This window comes from Epinephelus lanceolatus, chromosome 10 (genome assembly GCF_041903045.1).
Source record: "Epinephelus lanceolatus isolate andai-2023 chromosome 10, ASM4190304v1, whole genome shotgun sequence".
NCBI lineage: Eukaryota > Metazoa > Chordata > Actinopteri > Perciformes > Serranidae > Epinephelus > Epinephelus lanceolatus.
In genome coordinates this window covers 40,266,633-40,288,602 of record NC_135743.1, presented here as the reverse complement: position 1 = coordinate 40,288,602, position 21,970 = coordinate 40,266,633, and the positions used below count along the sequence as shown (strand labels likewise).

The following is a 21,970-nucleotide window of genomic DNA, read 5'->3' as shown; positions in this document are numbered from 1 at the left end:
TCAAGATCATTATGACTTCACAAAACATGTATTGTTCCACAACTCAAGAGTTAATTCTCTAAGTATGAAAAATCATTCACACAAATGTCTAATAGACCCTTTTACTGCAAGTAAATAGTGTGATGTTTTTTGGTGGGTGGGGCTTAGCTGGAGGCAAAACAATTCTAAATAGACATTAGCGAATGCTAGCTAGCAAATTCTGCTGGCTTGTTTTAGATAATGGAGAAAGATGACGCAAGTGTTGCATTCGGAAATGCTCATTCCAAATGCTGGCGCATACTCTGGACCGTTGGTAAATTCAGAGTGCTGTCATAATGTACCGTTAAGTTATACAGAGTACCGCATTCTCCGAGTGGCAGAGCCCACTCTAGGCACTGTGTCTAGGGAGACGGAACTCTCTCTTTCTTAGACTAACAGCGCTCTGATAGAAGTGCGGAGCGTCAGACTGAATTTATGAATGCAACGTGTCAGGTCACTCACTCTCTGGGACAGCGAGCGTTCCCCCAGAGGGGAAATTCAAAAAGTAAACATCGACCAACTGGACCAGACTGGCCGACCTGTATGTTCTCGCTCAGTGGATGGATGACTTGACAGGAATGATGAAGGTGGGATGGCCAGCTTTGTAGTTGATTACTATGGCAATCTTACAAAGGAGGACGACACTTGAACGGTTTCCTCCATTTTGTTTTGCTATCAAAGCTAATGTTAGCTAATGCGATATAAAGTTAGCATTACAGAGAAATCCAACATTCCTCTTAAAAGTTCCCCAGTTTCTGATTAGGTGGACGTAATAACCCTTAATACACATAACGTTATTCATCCCTGCAGCTATGAATACTTCTTCCTTAACCTGATATGAAGTGTGCGCTACACAAGTGAGCATTTTTGATGATTGCCTCCGGGTTAGGTGGGGGCTAGCTAGCAGTGCAGCTCATGAGGGTGACATGAGGGAAGACTGGAAGGTGGGCACAATCTTTCCAGAGCAATGCTGCTTGGTCAGGACAGCATTAGTTGCTGTAACTGCCGTATTAACAGCTAGGAGGCTCCCACCAGACCCGGGTGGTGTAAACTGCAGAGAAGCAAAATTAACCTGCAGACCGACATGCACAATCAGTCAAAAATACTCTTGGCAGTTCACTGATTAACGGTTACCGGTTGACATCCCTAGTTATGAAAGAATCCACCCATTGCAACAGTGTGGCTCATTGATGTTTTTTTATTTATTTAATTTATTTATTTATTTTTTTTTCAAAAAAATGTTTTTATAGCTATGGGGCTCTATGGCACAGAAAGAAGATATATCATGCTTTGGATACACACACAATGCTTTTCAGTAGATACATTCTTTTTGGTTTAGCTCTGCACATGACATGGTGACAAGAAGATAGAAAATCATTAGCCTTATACTCTAATGAGTGCTGCCAGCATCTTGAACATGTGAACTTCACCTGTAAAAGCAGATATGGGAAAAGGGAGCACTAAATTGCTCTCTTAAAAATAACAAGCTTGTACAAGGAATAGATAAGTTATACACAATATTGTAACCTGAACATAATGCTGTTCCTGCTGCAGAGGCTACAGAGGATTATGTCACTTTCCTTGAGTAGAACATCTAGGACTACTATTTCTGCTACTAATTATATCGGATTGTAACTGGCACAGAAGCAGCACGTTTCTGTTTGTCTTTGTGTGAGAATTTGTAAACAGCTCATAGTCCACCCTGCAACCGCAGATGCTGGATGCCAGCAGTACGCCTAGCAGACCCTCCCCCACCTCCTTCATCTCTCTGTCCCATTATTGCCACACCTGACAGACTGCTATAATTGATTGTGTTGAAGGAATTACGGCGACTGCTTCTGATGCGCTAGGTGCTTAAGTTCACGTCTTCAGACACATTAATATGGAAATCCCTGTAAACTAAATGACATTTGTCCCCCTTTTTATGCAAATGTTTCAGAACCAAGCCAGTTATGACTTTGATGTTTTACTTGGAAGAGCTTTGGTTTGGACTACATTTTCTTGACCGGGTGTACTGCTACCAATTATGCGCTGCATTCAAGATAAAGTCCCTCTAACCTTTATTACAAAGGCCTTTAATGTTGCTGTGTTGTGGGGTTTCTTGGTGGTTTGGTATATAAGGACCGTTTTTTTTGCACCTAAGCATACATAAGACATGCCTTTTATAGTTGAGTGCTGAAATACATTTATAATGCCCTAAAATGACCATAATAAGCAGTTTTTATAGGGTTGTTGATGACTTGTTACTTGGCTAGATGCAAAGAGGGTGTCAAGAACATATTTGTGCCCTTGTTTTTAGTTCTGTTCCCACCTCACTTTAGGCAAGGCAAGGCAAGGCAAGTTTATTTGTAGAGCACAATTTGTACACAAAGTAATTCAAAGTGCTTTACAGAACAAGAAAATGCATTAAAATCACAATACAAAATAAAAACATAAATAATCATTATAAAATGAACTTTAAAAGAGAAGAGTGCAGATAAGATCCTTTCAGTCATATGCACAGTGAAATAGAGCTGTTTTGAGCCTAGATTTGAACATTGTCAGAGTAGAGGCCTGTCTCACATCTTCAGAAAGACTGTTCCAGATTTTAGCTGCATAAAACTGGAATCCTGATTCCCCATGTTTAGTCCTGACTCTGGGCACCAGCAGGAGGCCGGTCCCTGAGGTCCTCAGAGTCCGAGATGGTTCATATGGCACTAACATGTCAGAGATGTACTTTGGTGCTAGGCCGTGGAGAGACTTGTACACAAGCAGAGCTGCTTTAAAGTCTATTCTCTGAGCCACAGGAAGCCAGTGTAGAGACCTGAGCACAGGACTAATGTGCTCGTACTTCTTGGTTCTGGTCAGGACCCGAGCAGCAGCATTCTGGATGTACTGCAGCTGTCTTACAGCCCGTTTGGAGAGGCCAGTGAGCAGGCCGTTACAGTAGTCTAACCTACTAGAGACAAATGCATGGATAAGTCTCTCCAAGTCAGGTTTAGACACTATACCTTTGATTTTGGCAATGTTTTTTAGATGGTAAAAAGCTGCTGATGTTATTGATTTGATGTGGCTGTTAAAGTTCAAGTCTGAGTCCATTATTACCCCGAGATTTCTAACCTGATTTGTAGGTTTTAGAGAGAGAGACTGGAGGTGACTGCTGACACTTTGTCTTTGTTTCTGTGGACCAAATACGATGACTTCAGTCTTGTCTGAATTTAGCTGGAGAAAGTTGTTTTGCATCCACACACTGATCTGTTGGATGCAGTGACAGAGTGAATCCACTGGTCCATATTCACCTGCTGTCAGTGAGACATAGATCTGAGTGTCGTCTGCATAATTGTGGTAGGACACATTATTACTTTGTATTAACTGGCCTAAAGGCAGCATGTAGAGATTGAACAGAAGGGGTCCCAGGATTGACCCTTGGGGCACCCCACAGGTAAAGGCCATGTGGTCTGAGACACAGTTACCAATTTCAACAAAGTACTTCCTGTCTTCTAGACAGGACTTCAACCAATTTAGGGCAGTGCCAGAGATGCCCACCCAGTCCTCTAGTCTCTGTGAAAGGATCTCATGATCCTAAAACTGAGACTTTGCCTGCATCAGTGTTCAGGCGGATGTCATTTGTCACCTTAATAAGAGCGGTCTCAGTGCTGTGATGGGGTCTAAAACCTGACTGGAAAACATCAAAGGAGCTGTTCATTAGGAGAAAGTCAGTACGCTGTTGGTAAACAACTTTCTCAAGGACTTTGCCTAAAAACGGCAGATTTGAAATGGGCCGGTAGTTGTTCAGTACTGTGGCATCAAGACTGCACTTCTTTAGGAGAGGCTTTATGACCGCAGTTTTCAAGGCCTTTGGGAATGTTCCAGATTGTATTGACATGTTAACTATCTGAGCGAGTGGTGGTAACAAACTTCTCAGCACAGACTTTAGAAATCTAGTGGGTAACACATCGAGGCAGCATGTAGATGAACTCAGACTGGTGATGATCTCTTGGACAGTTTTGTCAGTTACAGGTGCAAAATGAGTCAGCTCTAAGTGTCTAGGTGGCTGTAGGGTTGTTATTGGTGTTGTGGAATTGATGGCATTTTTAATGGTCTGAACCTTGTCGCAAAAGAATACTGCAAACTCATTACACTTAGATGTGCAGATCAGTTCCAACGGCAGTTGAGCTGGAGGGTTTGTTAATCTGTTCACTGTTGCAAATAAGACACGCAAGTTGTTACTGCAGTTTCCAGTAATTTCAGAAAAGTACCTCTCCCTTGTTCTACGTAAGATCCGGTTGAACACGTACAACTTTTCTTTATAAATTTCATAATGAACATGAAGCTTTGACTTGCGCCATTTCCGCTCGGCCCTCCGGCACTCCCTTTTCTGTGCCCTGACCGAGTCGTCATTCCTCCATGGCGCCTTCTGCATATTTTTAACCATTTTAACCTTCACAGGGGCAATGGTGTCCAGAACATTCAAAACACTCGAAGTAACAGAGTTCAACAAATCATCAACATTAGAACATGAGGCATTTTCAAAGTTTATCATTTCCATGAACAGAGCACCTATGCTGTTATTTATGCGTCTCCTCCGAACAACTGCAGGACCAGCCGGTGATTTGGGAGAAACAGACAGGTCAAAGAAGACACAGAAATGATCAGACAGAGCAACATCAACCACACTGACATTTGAAATATTAACCCCCTTTGTAATGAGCAGGTCCAGAGTGTGCTGCGCTCTGCTGTGGGTGGGCTCACACACATGCTGAGTCAGGCCAAAGGTTTCAAGGACAGCACTGAGCTCTTTAGCATTTCTGTCACAGACATTATCCACATATACATTAAAATCACCTGTAATGACCAAACCATCAAAGTCTGTGCATACAATTGAAAGCATCCTGGTAAAATCATCATCAATAAAACTTTGACGGTGCTGGGGAGGCTTGTATATAACTACATAGAGTATGGACGGAGATTGTTTTAACTCCATTTTAAAGGATACATACTCAAATGATGAAAACACCCCAAATGACAACCTGTGCATAACCATATGATCTCTAAATATTGCACAGACACCTCCACCCTTTTTGTTTTCTCGTGTTTCAGATTCAAATTTGTAGTTGGGTGGAGCTGATTCCGTTAGAACAGCATTACCTTTGTTTTTGTCAAGCCATGTTTCAGTTAAAAACATAAAATCAAGATTATACGAAGAGATCAAATTATTAATTAAAAATGATTTGTTAGACAAGGATCTGACATTAAGCACAGCAAGTTTCAGATTAGTTTCAGTAGGACTGGACATTATCTTCTTACAAGGGATATGGATTAAACTTCTCTGATTGGACAGTCTAACTGTTCTTCTGTAATCTGGTCTATGTGGTGTGGCTGTAGATATAGCACTAGGAGAGAATATTGTCTCACAGGGCCCCAGCTTGATATTACCTTTATCATGGCTGTAAGTCCTGGGACAGCAGAGGCCCTGTGCATCCTAGCTCTTAGGGATACCAGCTCTGGGGGCACTTTAGTATTAAGGTACTACTGAGCCCCTAGACATGCCCTTCCTTAAAGCTGCGCTAGTCATAATGTTGCTTATAACTGTATAAAGTGATACTATACGTGATGTTGTGTTTTCAGCTTGTGTCCCCAGATCCCCACATTTTCTCTGAGTTTACTGCAAATGATTTGAACAGACGGTTTACAGCAGTGGTGGAAAAAGTGCAGTATTCACTTTCTTTAATATTGGCCATAGACTGTTCAAAATAATAGACACAATCACCATGAAGTCACCCATTGGTTTATGGACTCAAAGTGGAAGCACAGTTTGGCATTTTGGCCATAGCCATCTTGGGTTTTTGGAGCAAGAAGTGATCATATTTGGACGAGAGGGGGGAGCTAACCATAATGCTAGCTACTAGCTTAGTTAGCACGGTTAATTTACAGCTATGGCTGACTATGGCTGATTTGTTATTTTAGCACAATCAGACTCTTTAGGTGTGGCTTTGTCAGCTACATGGATCTTAGTGCAAAACCACAAAGAACTTCACAGATCACCTCAGTATCTAATTTTAATATTGTGACCTACCTTTATTCAGCTCATTACCCATTGGGGTAATTGTAAATTCAGATGTTAATCACAATTACCCTATGTTGCTATAAAATTTAATGATGCCACAAACTTAACTGAAACATGGATTCTTTATCTCTTGTAGAAAGGAGCAGTTAAACCCAGAGTTGCATAAAGTGAAAGGCAATGTGAGAGGAAAAACCCTGCAGACTGTTTGACACTCTGTAGGTGAACATGATGCACATCTGCAGTACGGAGGTTCAGCAGCAGTGGTGTGAATGTGTAGTGCAGGCCCGGTCCACTGGCAGGGATTGGTTGGGTCTTATCTTGATGGGATGGTTTGACAGGTACTGCATCACATTAAAGGCCTTACCAATCTTCCCTGTCACATCCAGCAGGAGGCTCACAGATAGGGCCACCCCTCTCCCCCCATCCTCCCTTCTCTCCTCTCACACACGTTGATACACAACATATTGAGTTTGCTTCAGGTTTCAAAGACAAAATACAGACATACAGTATTTGAGCAAGATCATTTATTTTGTCTTGTAAGTCATAAACCCCAAAGCCAGATACTCACCTTCTACCATGTCTTATGTTTTCTGAATATGGCCTTTCTTCATTGTCCTCAAGAAAAACAGATGCTGGTGTGCTTACTTGACCAGGGTTGGAGTTTTAGGGGGCTGAGAAAGGGCCTTGAAGATGTGGGCACCCAGAAATTCTCAACCTTCACCATGTTAATAGCAACACATCTTCAATCCCAACTCATCAAATGCAGCAACTTGGTCAGTGGTCCTGTACCCATTGCCATGTGCTTGATTTTCTTTTTGTAGGCCTCCCTGTTGTTGATGAGGCCAACCACCATTGTGTCACCTGCAAGCTTGATAATTATATTGGAACACTGTACAAGAGTACCCTGTAAATCCAGAGTTCTCGCTAGAGCACAATTTGAATTTGCTCAGTGAGTCACTCTGGCAATCAGTAATGATGCTCATTACCCATGCCCTTGGAGCCGAGCTGCACCAATCACATTGGTGTATCTGATACAGGCGGGGCAGAGGCGAGCTAAACAGATGACGACAGCTCTGCGACGACGAAGTCCAGAATCAGTCAGTAAACACTGCAAAATGGCTACGGATGAACACCAGTTGTTTGAAACAGCTTTGGCCACTACAATGAACGAGTTAGACTTGGCTTTTTCTCTAAAAGAGGAACAGAGGACGGCACTTGAATCTTTCCTTTGCAAGAAGGACATTTTTGCTGTTTTGCCGACCAGATATGGCAAGAGTCTAATCTACCAGTTAGCTCTGCTGGTAGCGCTCTGGATATGTTACCCCGTGTATTGTTCTGATTGGTCGTAGTGTTATCCAAATGTGTGCAGTGATATTTTCAAATGCATGCTTGGTGCTGCCCCTCGAGTTGGGCCATTTGCATTACTCATAGCCAGACCCTAAATCTTTCTAGATTTGGGTCTGGATTTCCAGGTTAGTACAAGGGTGCAGCTATAGGAAGAGGTAACAAAGGAGAGGACTTACAATACAGCCCTGTGGGACACCAGTGTGCAGGGTGAGGGCTGAGGAGGTGTGATTATTTAACCTAAAAGACTTGACTCAGTTGGTTAGGAAGTCCAATATCCAGTTGCAAAGGGTGTTGTTGATGCCAAGGTCACCGAGTTTTGTGATCAGTTTGTAGGGGATGATGGTTGATAGCCGAACTGAAGTAGATGAACAGTATTCTCACACAGGTGTTATTTTTGTCCAAATAGTGTAACATTTACAAGGTATTACAATAAATACAATACAATAAATTCACAACAGCAGTTAAAAAGAATATTTTATATCCAAACGTTTTTAGAGCAGCACCAGTAATATTAAAACATATCTCACTGGAAACAAAATAAAAATGGCAATAAATCATATTCCTGACATCACGATACTGAGTGAAGTTTAGAAAGAATAAAGAACACAGACATCAGTCAGTATCAGTCCTCCTGTCCTCTCTGCTGCTGAAGAGACTCACTGCCTGCAGGTCACATTACTGTTGATAAGTTTTAAGATATGAGACAAACTGAGCTAAAACGTTAGACAACAACAGTTGTTGTTGTTTCAGCTTGTTAGTAACAATTTGCTATTAGCTGTAAAGCGCTCTGTGCTTGTTTATAACATAATATTGGCGGCGCTGGATGAGAGTGTGTGTGTGTGTGTGTGTGTGTGTGTGTGTGTGTAAAAGTGGCGCAGCAGCCAGGGCGCACAGACAGCAGGAGGAGACACTGCAGGATGATAATAAATGACACCCAAATATAAAATAGTAAGCTACTGTAACAGTTACAGATAAAAGAGCCAGTAACGTTGGAGCTTCTCAATACTACGGTCATTCATAACTTAACGCTGCGGCTCATTTACTTCCGGAGAGATTAATGGGTTAAAGCTTCACACATCCATGGGAAAAAGCCTATATTAAAAGATCGATCTCGGATTTTACGAATCGATATTGGCTCATTCCCGTGAAGATCGATTTGAATCGGATGAATCGATGATTTTAACCCAGCCCTAGTCGTCCTAGTAGGAGAGGGCAGAGGTTGGCAAAGTGGACATGGCAGCCTCTATACACCTGGTCTGGGGCTAATTGAAGGGGGTCCAGCATGGGTGTTAGACAGATATGACATGAGCCTGGACCAGCCCCAGTGCAGCAGTTCTTGCGGCTTGCTGTAGTGGAGTGTTTTGTCACTAGCATCATGAAGGTGGTTTTAAAGCACAGGCCCTGAGCATGCTTCAAGGGATGCCGTCACTAACATGCAATAATCCTGCTAAGTTCAGCACACACTTAACTGGGGCAGAGTTTGAGGGGCTGGTGGTCTGCAGGGAGCACAGCCTTAATGTCTGCCCCCAGGGTATCCCTGCCCCATGTGAATTTACAGCAAAGTATTAGCAGACCAAGCTGAGTGGTAGCTGGTCTTTTGAAAACCCTCTGCCTTATGTGTGAAGGTACCAACTCACAGGGGCTGAAGGCAGCAGAACTGAAGCTATTTTATACTAATTATATTGATTAAGATTCTAATACAATTAAAGAAAAGATAAAATAGTCCAATGATTGAAAAAAAAATTACAGTTGACATGGGCATCAGCAATTGCCGATCTCTTTAGTTATGGATAGTCAATTTTATCGTCAGCACAAACCTAGAAGACACACATAAATCAGGATAAATATAATGCCCATGATTTTGTGTCTGAATGGTGGTGCATAATGAACAATATGAACTGTCGAGGTAATTTACCAAGTATCACTAATATCCTCTTATATAACCAATGCCAGTGGTTCTCGGGACCCCCGGGTATCCTTGAGGGACTTTAATTATTCCCTAGAATAATGGGGAATAGTTTCTTTTACTATTTGATTCATCCATCCATTTTCGTAACCACTTATCCTCTTGAGGGTCGCGGGGGGGCTGGAGCCTATCCCAGCTGACATTGGGTGAGAGTCAGGGTACACCCTGGACAGCCAGACTATCGCAGGGCTGACACATAGAGACAGACAACCATTCACACCTACAGCCAATTTAGAGTCACCAATTAACCTATCCCCAACCTGCATGTCTTTGGACTGTGGGAGGAAGCTGGAGTACCCAGAGAAAACCCACGCTGACACAGAGAGGACATGCACACTCCGCACAGGGGGGCTCCTTCCTGGGATCGAACCAGTAACCCTCTTGCTGTGAGGTGACAGTGCTAACCACCACACCACAGTGCGGCCCCACTATTTGATTCACTACAGAAATAAACCCAACGTAAGTAAGACTCATAAGGGTGACTATTCTGATTATACCTTTCACTTCCTCCACGGTTATCTCCTCAAATGTGGTTGACAACGAAAGAATCCTCATCTCAATCATATCTAAAAACAAAATATTCAACGATGGAGGTCAGTGAAGTGAAATCTTACCAAATGGAGGCCAGTGACCTAATGTGTATCAATTTAGGGGTCATCGATCTATGCTCAATACGTTTTTTTCACAATAGGGATGTTCCTGGCGACTAAACAAAAATTTTAATTAAGACTAGTTGAGTAGTCTTAAAAAGGGAGAACACTCAGAAAACAGTCAAAATCTAGCACAATTTATTGTTAAGTATTTGAAACATTGTCCCAAAAAATATTGCACTGGTAATATAATCACAATCTTCAACAACGTCGGATTTTAAATGCTGCTGAAGTACGAGACACTTTGCGCCGTGTGGTAAGAATGTGAACATGACGGCAACTCAGTCAAAAGTTAACCACTAAAATAACATGTAAAATATGAAAAAAAGCCTCTGAAATGTGGGGCACAATGAACCTTGCAGATTACACCTTACATCTAAATTCTAATTAAATTTCAGCTGAAATGAGAGGCATTTTGCTCCGTGCAGTATGACTGTAAACCCTGCACATTATCTGACAACAACTCACTTAAAGTTAACAAATGATATAACGCCTCAAAAAAGATTAATTGCTGCTGAATTCATTTTCTAGATCAAAGTACTGCCAAACCGCGCTGGTTTTGTGAAAGGACATCGCTCCAGTTTCCCACAGTGCTGTTTTAAAACTCCTGTCTGACCGCTCTGTAGCCCCCACTAGTGGCGGGCGGCTGCATGACAGTTAAGCAGCCTTGTACATGAATAACACACTAATAGGTTTAACTGATATTTCTGGTGCCGACTAGTCGGGGATTAGACGTTTAATCATTAAAGCCTCAGTGTGTAAAAATGGTGAGTAACAGTGACATCAGCGGTCAAATTCTAGATTGCAGGGCTCATTCGCGCTCACTCGCTCGCCCCTCCCGTCGGGTAAGTGACGGTGGCCTCGTAGGATAAAAAGCCTTGCGCAGACAGCAGAGATCCATCCACGAGTTTTTTGAGTTTTTCAGGAGTAGGCTTATTTAGCGATGAGGTGAATATTTATTTAGGAATCTAAACCACGTTACGATATTGTAGCGACCCTGCAGTAAATGTTCTGTTATAATGTCAATGTTCTGTGAGTTAATGGCATGTTTGGGATTGAATGAGTATAGGTAGGGGTGCGGGGTGCGAGTGTGACGGGAATGAGAGCTGTGTGAGTGCGGGTGCTGGTGTGTGTATGAGCGAGCTGGAGGAGAGAGCAGGAGTGCACAGTTGGAGTTACAGCTAAGTTCTTGTTTGTTGGTTGTTTTGGCGTAGTTACGGCCAGCAGTAACCTGTACTGTTAAGTAATAAACGGTGGTTTGCCGAATAACTGCATCATCCTTTCCACACGTCCTGACGGGCGCTTACCAGTGAGATATAGGTTATCTGTGAGATAGAACGTTATGTTAGGAGTGTTTTATTTCTAATTATTTTGGTAACACGAGCAAACATTAGCACGGTAATGCTAAAATAACACGTCTTATGTGATAGTCACGGCACAGTGCGGCAAATATAGGTTGGTACGATTATAATATATGCGTTTCCAGAGTGTTCTTCCACGGGAGTTTTTTCCACCTGGAATAAGCAACGCCGATATTCACTCGCGTTTTTTCCCGTCCTCGCTTATCTGATCTTTTTCTTTTATTTGGTGGTGTGGTTTCCCTCTTACGAGGCAAAACATATGTGTGGTCCTCAATTTAAAGTGCGACAGAATCAGAACCCCGGATTGATCTTCACCTTCTCTGTCTCCAGTGACAGCAAGTTCTAGGTAAACGCGAAGCGCATATATCCCTTTCGGCCACTGTATTCAAATATGGTGACGCAAGAGGGCAGCCTCCAGCATACCACGCCTGCCTGTGTATATATAGAGAAATCATTCTAAGCCTAGAAGAAAGCTTCCATTTGTATGTGAATTGCATTACACTTTAGTAAATATATATTTATGAAAGCAATAGTTGATATTTGCTAATAAACAACCACGTAAATTACACGTTGTAACTTTAAGACGTCTAATCGAAGAGGTTATATCACAACCTCTCACATTGTCTTTTGCTCTCTTGGCCTGCAAGTCACTTCATCAAGGAAATCTCAAGAAGAAATTTCCTAGTACTGCAACTCCTTTTGCCTGAATGAATGCATTGGATAGAGCTAAGTGTAACTGTGACACTGTGTTGTCTGATTTTAAGGTGGAATCCACCCAGAGTATGATCAGGATCCTGGGACTATCAGCCACCCTGCCCAACTATCTTGATGTGGCTGCCTTTCTTCACGTAAACCCCTACATCGGCCTCTTCTTCTTTGACAGTCGCTTCAGACCTGTGCCCCTCGGACAGACCTTTGTCGGCATCAAAACCACCAACAAGGTAAACATGCAACCATGATGTGAATGATGTGAATTTCCCTTGGAGGATGAATAAAGTTCTTCCTTTTCTATTGTATTCTATTCTATTCTATTTACAAACCTACAGGACCATGTAACTTATACATGTACATGTAGTTTAGTTCTTCTAGGGGATACATGCATACAATATATGAGTAACCAACAACAAAGGGGACATCTGTACTGAAGAGCTACTTGTGGAGAGCTTCTCCACAAGACAAAAACATTGGTTTTTACTATCATTTGAAGAGCCAGACTGCTACATCGGCATGGCCATGACTGTTAAATGAAAACCATTCAGTTTCAGCCTTGGAATTTTAAGATTGTTGATCATAGCCAAGTAGAACTTTGTATTTTATAGCATGAAGAATATTTTAGACCTGCAGTAAAACTAAACATTTTGCAAGCCCATATGCAAAGCTAACATAGCTCTTCACATGCAGCTAAATAAAAAAAAAAATAAATAAAAACAAATGTTTTATTCACATTTCTTGCGTGATGGGGTGCATATGTCTTGCCTGATAGAGAGGGTTGTAAAAGAAAATGTACCAAAAAAAGTTTCTTAAAGAAATTCAAAACTCACAAACATTTGAATTTTCTCTACATAAAAATATTAAATCATGTTGTTCCTCTGATTGATGTCACTTAAATGAACATAACAATATTTTGGTGCAGAAATACATCAATGCAATATTTATGCATAATTTACTGTGTTGCCTCACATGAATGTGAGAAATGGTCTGAACGGGCATGAGAAAATGACCCTAGGTTCTCTTGTCACAAAGCAAAGCTTGTATTAGTGTGAACTTAGTCTCAAACAGGTCATAACTTTTATTCCCCAAGTTACAAGTAAATCACCACTGGTCAATTGAAAAGGGAGTGTCACTGTTCCTCTAACTGGTTATTGATAGCAAAGGTTTAGTTGCAGAGTATTGATACCCAAAGAAAAGAAGACAAGGCTGAGTAACACCGGGTTATGCACAGTCTTTAGGTTACAATTGTATACATACCTGCTAGTCATTAGTTACATAGCTAAAACGCTGCAACAGTCAGGTAAGATAAAATTGTTTATTATGTGTCCTGTTCAGATCCAGCAGCTTCATGACATGGAGGAAGTTTGTTACAACAAAGTTCTGGAGCAGGTTAAAGCTGGTCATCAGGTAAGGGCTCCTCTGCATGCTTTATTATTATATACACAGGTTTTTGTGTCTCTTTTGTGTGTGTGTGAGAGAGTTAATGTAATAAAGAATGTAAAGGGGAGTAAATTTAGAAGAATATTTACTACTTTTAAATGTCACAGTTTCTATGCCAAGGTTTAGAGAATTTTATCTTTTTAGCAAAGCTTCAAATTGTTGCTGACAACTGTGGACTTTGTCAGCTCAAATGACAACTGTAGGTGGGGCCGTCATAATCACAAAAATTTACAATACGATACACTGTGATACGATACAATGCGATATGGTATGGAACAGTATAGTTTATTGTCCCCGTAGGGAAATTTGTCTTGGACTCAGGAGCTGCATAAGTATTGCTGCCTTACAATAATAGTCCAGAGGAAATGAAGCATACGCCATAAAAACAAAGAAACACATACTACACAAAACAGTATTGCACATGCGCCGCTCATGTGTTGCACATAACACCAGCACACAACAGAGCACCATAAGCAAAGCACGCCACATGCCCCAAAGCATCCAGTGAGATTATTCAAGTTTTTAAGGTGACCATTTTGAGGTTCGCATAAATTAATTTTTCTAATGATTCATTTTAAATTTGGTCATCCTGTAGTAGCCCATCAATTGTCATACAAATAATTGCGATTAAAAATTAAATTGTCCTTTTCTATTCATTTTATGACACACAGCAGTTTGGTTTGGTTTGGTTTTGCAAGTAGACCTAAACCTGTGTTGTAAATTTAAATGGTTGCTCCCTGAAAATGTTGCAGTTGTTGGCAAAGGAATGTCAATTAATCTACAAATAGTTTGCTGGGGAAAAAAAACTGCTGTTCCATAACAGATTATCTGTTTGGTCCAATCAGATTGCACAACAATTCAAAGGACTGTCTGTCAATGATCTCCAGCATAACTTTCCCCAGAGCTGTCAAATGCACTGCTGCACCCGCAGGGTAGACTCTCTGCTATAAATAAAGAGACCAGTTATTGGCACATCTCTGTCATCATCTTGCTTCAAAGGGCAAGAAAAACGGTCTCATACAGCTGAAATAGAAGAATCTGTCCTACAGCAGTAAGAGCTACAGTCGACAGCCAAGCTCCATTTCCTTGTTTTCTTTTCTCTGACATTGGAACCTTGAACAGAAAAGGCTGCCAGTTATTTCTGTACACTCCAAAAGTCCACAACAGAAAACTGTGCAGCTCCACTCTGCATCTGCAGATACTCACTGCCCAAAAGTGTCGTTAAAAAGGATAGTTTGGATCTTTTGAAGTGGGGCTGTATGAGGTACTTATCCATAGTCAGTGTATCACATACAGTAGGTCAGTCAGCACATTCCTAGTTTGGAGAGGCAGGCTGGAGTATCACCATGGATACAAAGTTACGTACTGCTGTGAATGAGGGCAGCAGCAAAATATATTTTAGCCACCGTTGAGCAGAGCTATATTTAGAATATTTTCACCAGGTTACCTCGCCATCAGACAGCGATTTACAACGGGGAACTTAAGCCGTTATATCGTGCTCATCAAAGCCACACTTCATTCAGAAAAAAGTAATTTAACATCACTGAACACAGGAGCTGCAGGTCTGCTTCTGCCTCAATCAGTTAGTGTGTTTGTGTTATTGTATTTGAAAAAAATTACTGTTATGGTTTTTTTTTTTCAATGGAGTCTGGTGGCTATAAGAGCATAGATGGGGAATGAAAGCCATTAACAGCTTCCCCTTCAGAATGGTCTGTCTGGCGGTAAGGTAAAATTCAAAATATAGCGTATACTTAAACTGATTTTTTTTAGGTGGCTAACATACATTTTGCTTCTGGCCCCCATCCACAACAGTGCATTGCTTATCTCCAGTGGTGTTACTCTTGTCTGGTTCTCCTAACTGGGGTTGTGCCGGCTGACATGTACTGTATGTAATACACTGTCTATGGATATCTCACACAAACCCCACTTTAAAAAATTAGAACTGTCCCTTTAAGTCAGTCGATCCTAAAGCGGCATGCATGTATATCCTTTTTTTTTTTGCAATACAGGTAATTAACAAACAAAATGAAATACATATGTAGTCCTGTATTCAACATAATATATAAAAAATAGAATCAAATATCACTAAATATCAACATAAAATATAACAGAAAATAAAATCAATTGCAAACTTCCCTTGATTGTGAAATCTAACAAATATGCTTAATGATCATGATCAGCTCAAATAATAGTGACCCAGCAATCATGCAATAATTGCAACAGACCTAACTTACACTCATTAATGAGTTGGTTAAAAACACATGATGTACAACTGACCTAACATCACCCAACTGGATCTTGCAGCTTTGGCTCCCCTATTTTATCCTGATATTGGGCTCAAATGTTTTTGTTTGTTTTTGAGTTAATGTGTGCCTGCTGCATACAGTCTATTAGTCCAAAAGAAACTACAATCATACCTACTGAACAATTCCCGTTTCTCACATTAAAATCTGCATTTCCCAGATTTCTAGGTACTGCAGCCATATTAGAAAGGGGTTTGAATTACCTTTATGCATGTCCTTCATACTTCTTCATGAATGTATGGAGACTGTCACTGTGAAATGTTTGGACTAGAGCAACTCAAAGAGGCTCACAGTAATGCTGTTGTATTAATACAACTGTTTGCCTTGAAAATGCTTCTATGAACTTTTTCATGAACAGGACCTCCTGCTGTAAACATTTTTGTGAACCTTTTGGAATGAACACCTGCTATCTAAAGTCTCTGAAGTCCTTATCTCCCCCAGTGTTACTCTCCCCTTCCTTACCCTATTCGCCAACCACCAGCCTCCACTCATTCTGCTTCCACTCTTCTGCCTCAGAAGGCCTGTTGGGAAGATGAGAATTGTGAATTCAGACTTTACTGTTTAGCTCCCATCTGCTACAGGAGTTGAACTCCCTATTGAGCACGGTTGTTATCCTGTCTGCATCATTTTATTGCAAGTGTTCACACACACACATACACACACACACCTTTTCTTGCTTTTTTTCCTCCTTCTCTCTTGCCCATTATCTCCCTCAGAGACACACTTAATATGAGTCCTGCTGGAGCCCTTGAGAGCTTGTAAACCAACTTAATTCTACTGCACCACTGACAACTTTTTATCTCCCTGGTTAAAACTATACAATGGTCCAGTCCAGCATGTAGGTTGAGGCCACTGAGGCCACAGCTCAGCTGGGGAGGCCTCTTCCCCGCTCATTATTAAATTGTCAAGAAGTGGCTGTGACATATATTAATTTCATCTGGGAAGATCTGATGGATGAAATTTCCTTTATGATTTTGCTACCACCCTCCTGGTGGGAAGCATGCTGCCAGAAAGAAGTTTAATAAGCTGAGAAGCCGGCGGTTACTGCCGACAATGCTTCCACACAGCTCAGTGGTGCAGATAAAACGCCTTCAATAAATAACATTTGCTGCAGTGGTCTCTTCGGACCCACTGTGTTTGGAGCATACATGCAGCTGGTTGCTGCATGTGTGTGCAGTCATGTAATGTTGTTTGGTCTAATTTCCATACTAAAAAATAACAAAAATACATAAAAAAAACCAATATTAACAGGGTCTGTCAAGGCTCTTTACAGGTACTTGTTACTCGAAAGTAGGGACTTTTTTACAGCCCAGACACCAGAAGAAAATGCTGGCATTGAAACACACATTTGTGTGTTTCATACGTATCATAACGTTTCTAAAGTAACATTAGAAAATTGAGTGGACTTTTTCATCGAGAGGTAGACGGGATGGTGCATGGCATGGCACTAAAGCAAGGTGGCTTCTGTAGACCAGTTTTCGAGTGCTTTTTAGCATGTCACGGCTGCATTTCCTGCCAAGATAGTGCCACGAAAAGTGGTTGTTTTTTTAATGAGACATCGCTGTGTTCCAGCCAGGACAGCACTATGAAAAGTGGTTGTTGTTTACGTAGCCATCACCTCCTTTCCAGCAGGGATTGTGCCCCCAAAACTGGGTATTTTTAGCCAAAACATGATCTTTTCCTTACCATAACGTTTGAAAAAGATTAGAATTATGATGTAGAGGTGGGCATTTTCAGTCACCTCTCTTTGAGATGTGGAAATCAACTCACTAATCTGTAAACCTTCTCTCTGCTGACTTCTAGCTAGCTAGAATCTAGTTAGCCCGGTGGAGGTTTTCAAATGTAAACATCAAGGAAGAGATGGAGACGATGACCACCAGCTGAACTAACATCCTGCTAGCCATTGTTCAGGCATTGGAAAATAAACTGGAGTACCTCCATGCCACATCAGTTACCAGATATCAAGATATGGGGAATTGTAATATCCTTTGATTCACCGAAAATGGCTAAATCCTTGACAGCACCATTCAACAATGTGGGTCTTTTTCTTTACGCCAGTCCAACAGAGCAAAGGACTCTGGTGAGAGATGGGGAGGAGGTGCATGGTAAATGGGGACTAGTGTGTCGGTGGGAATGTGAGGTGCTGTCCTGTGCCTGCTATGGAACACTGCTATTCGCTGTGGCTGCAGGGCAGCACTGCCTGTGTTTGGTAGGAGCAACCATGCAGCCATCCTCTTCAGGTTGGGATGTGTAGATAGTTAAATCATTCCACAACCAGAAACCACAGATACCAGAACCATCCGGAAACATAGACAATTATAAAGCAGCAGCCAGCAATGTAAGAAGATGCAAAAAAGGATAAAATTACAGTGTACAAGTTACAAGAGCAGATGGGATCAGCTGAAATTGGGTGAGTGGCGGGGTACACCCTGGACAGGTTGGCAGACTATTGCAGGGCTGACACCGACAACTATTCACGCTCACATTTACACCTATAGGCAATTTAGAGTCACCAGTTAATCTGCATGTCTTTGGACTGTGGGAGGAAGCTGGAAAGCCTGCAGAAAACCTACACTGACACAGGGGAACATGCAAACTGCAAAACTGAACCCTCTTGCTGTGAGGTGACAGTGCTAACCACTGCACCACCGTGCCTTCATCCATTAACCACAGCGTTGCTGAAATGTAAAGTTTCAACATGTCCACTACATAGTAACATACAAATGTAACGTATTTTTTAATTTCTCAGAAAATTTCATTTCCAACACTATTTCTGGCGATTGGGTTGCTTTTTTATCATTTATTTCACTTATTACTTATTTTGTCAGTGTGCACGCTGGGTTCTTATTAAATATACAATCATTATAGATTGTTGTTAACATTTTTTTTCTATATTCTCAATATTTTTTTAGTACCTCTAATTAAAGAATCAACAAGACAAGGTTGACATCTAGTGTATGACTGGACCCACATTACTTCCATTGATGGCATGTCAGGAGGGGATCTTTAGGAACACAAGGAATGATTACAGCAAGCAAAGCCTGTTTCAGTGTTCATATTGGCACCTTACTTTTATTTTCAGATAGATTTAGAAAAATGTTAACCTGTTTTTTAATGCAATCACCTACTCAGGGATAAATATAGATGTGGTGAGCAAAAAGGCTACATATACAAAGGCATTACAAAAAAAGGAGAACCCAGAATAACTGAGGGAAGAACCATAAAGAATGCTGATGTTTCTATACATGTCACAGGGCTCAGTGAGTGATTTGATTTGTATGAAAATACCATCTTCAAAAACCTAAGCAAGGAAATGTATTTTGGAAGAATGCTGCTTATCTTTCCAGTAGAGTTTTACACACTCAAAGAATTCCTGACAAGGTTCACTAAAGCTGCTCTTATAGGCTTGTCTGGAATTACATCTCACTAATACACTTTATGTTGGGCTTTTGACTTGTCACCCGTCTGTATGTGTGGCGATGACTGAAAGAAGGTTTTCTGGTGTAATAATCTGAGCTCCAGCAGCACCACAATGGCAGACTTTGGGTGTGGCCCAAATAAAAATAAATAATGTATTATGCTGATGTTGGGAACATTTTCATCAAGTATGTTTGTGTGTGTTTTAGGTGATGGTATTTGTCCACGCCCGTAATGCCACAGTGAGGACGGCCATGGGGCTGATCGAGATGGCAAAGAACCACGGAGAAACATGCTTCTTTCAACCAGACCAGGGTCCAGACTACGGCCAGTGTGAGAAACAGGTAGAAAAGCTTTCAACAATCTGATGGTTTTCACAAAGTTTTATTTATATATATATATATATATATATATATATATATATATATATATTTTTTTTTTTTTTTTTTTTTTTTTTTTTTCCCAAGACATAAATAAAGAAAATAAGACGGCATGAAGACGCTGGATAAAAACAGCAACAAAAACAGCCATTAGGTAGGCACACAAAAGGCTCTGTCACATCACCATTTATACAGTGACATTTCGAGGTCTGTTTTTTTTTTTTTTTTTTCCGATGGAACTGCCCCATCAAGGAAATCTGAGCAGTTTGCTCAGTGGATCCATAACTTTAGTGAATTTTTACGCACGGATTTGTTCAGCTACATAAACAACCCATCCTTGTCCGCTTTGTTCTACCATTCACATTTACATAACTGTCCTCTGTTGGCATATTAACTGCTTCCCAAAAAAGATGTGTAGCCAAAGAGATGCTAAACGTATCTTTACAGATATTCTTTGTATCCCAAAAAAATAATCAAGGACAAACTGTCAATGATAAGAGGACACAGAAGGCTTTTACGTGCAACACTTTCTCCTCTATTTTCAACTTGTACAACATGACACACCCACTGATACTGTCACGGTTCACTCTTCAGGTTAAGCTTTGGCAGTATCACAATATTATAGTATACCAGATGCGGGGTTAGCACCGGACAGTAATATCTTCATACCTTGGTAATATTTCAAAAAGGTATGAAAGTATGAAAAACTAGATATCCTCGAAGCCTACTTCAGATCAAGGATAATCTGCTATTTTTTTGGGTTACGACTGAGAACCAACTTTTCAGGTTCTGAACATAGACTGTAAAAAATAATGGACATACTCACCGTGACATCACCCATTGGTTTGTGGGCTCCTGTTTTGAAGCCTTGAGTTTTGCACTTGGCGTAGCCATCTTGTTTTTTTTGGAGCCAGAAATGATAAAATTTGGACAAGAGGATGGAGCTGACTGTGGTGACAGCCTGCCACTCAAAACGGCCACATCCTTAATTATGCATATTATAGGTGAGTGATATATAAATTCACCCCTTGTACAGTTGTCATGAAGGCAGAAATTCGCTCAAGAGACAAAAAACGTTTTTTTTGCACCAGGCTGTAAACATGATTATTTCTGCTGTAAAGCTGTGCATTTCAACATGGGGGTCTACGGCGATTGACTCCCTCATGGAGTCAGCCACAAGTGGCCATTTGAGGAACTGCAGTTTTTGGCACTTCCACGCTGAAGTTTATTTATTCTTGGTTGAAATGCTCCAGGTTTGAGAACCAGAACAGAACCTCTTCCATCTTGGTGGAGAAAAGGATCAGTGTCACCAAGCTTCCAGTTTGCAAGGATGTGCAGGTTAATTTTGCTGTGCTGCTTTTTCAGCAGTTTGGAATTACACTGTTACACCATGCATAGAACTTTGACACATGAAGAAACCCAGAGGAAAAAGTCATAGATGAGGATAGCAACAGAATTTAAAGCTGCATATTTAGGTATGAAATACAAACAGTGCAAATGATTTTCAAGAGAAAATCTTTACGCCTCATTCACAGTGCATATGCACAAATCTGTACAAATCTGGGATTCAATAATATTTTCTTCCCTGAATTTCTTTGTACTCTGTCAACAAATTTAGCACCTGCACATAACATGAATCCAACTGTAATTTTGCATGTACATCATATTTATCTTAATAAAAAAAAAAAACATGCACATATTAGTGAATGAGGTCCATTGTTCTTCTGGAGTTATTTTTCTTTCTTTTCTTTTTTTTTTTTTTTTTCGTAATGTAGATATTGGGACAAACCGGCTCCACATGTTTACACTGCTGAACATTTACACTGAGAGCCACACAGTATCTGGTTGTGGGAACTAAACTGGTGAATCCAAAGACAGCAGATATGACAACAGAAAAGAGAACACTGACTGGATGTCTCGGTCTATAGCTCTTTATTACTGTCACTCCATACAGCACAGCTGCTGTATTGCATATATATGGAGACATGGGAGCAGGACACTGGTAGTGCGTGCGTGTGCGTGTGTAATTAATGGTCTCTGTGCTGTGAGAGTACACAGAGGTGGAGCTATGTTCTCCCTCCGAGGATGGTCAGTCAGACTCCATCTCCCATATTTAAATCTGCTGCAACAGAAGGCAGAGTGATAAATTTAGTAACCTTTTCCTTCATTCCCTGGGGCTGAGCCAAGATTGATGCGCCTCTAATCTCTCCTCTATTTAAATGGGATATGTATACAAATCAGATCACTTTTCATGCTTTCTAAAACTGGAAATAGAGGCAAGAGATTACGTTGGGTACTAAAAATGGTGTGTTATGGCCTGGTTAGTCTTTG

At 41.0% G+C, this 21,970-nt stretch overlaps 1 protein-coding gene across 1 annotated transcript in view; it reads left to right on the top strand.

Annotated features, from left to right (window-relative positions):
- The window catches only part of ascc3 (activating signal cointegrator 1 complex subunit 3), a 257,950-nt gene that overhangs the window by 132,851 nt on the left and 103,129 nt on the right, over window positions 1–21,970 (top strand). The window contains exons 12-14 of the mRNA XM_033639918.2: window positions 12,153–12,329; window positions 13,435–13,506; window positions 19,469–19,603. Of these exons, the coding sequence (XP_033495809.2) occupies window positions 12,153–12,329; window positions 13,435–13,506; window positions 19,469–19,603 (384 nt within the window). The remainder of the gene's footprint in view (window positions 1–12,152; window positions 12,330–13,434; window positions 13,507–19,468; window positions 19,604–21,970) is intronic.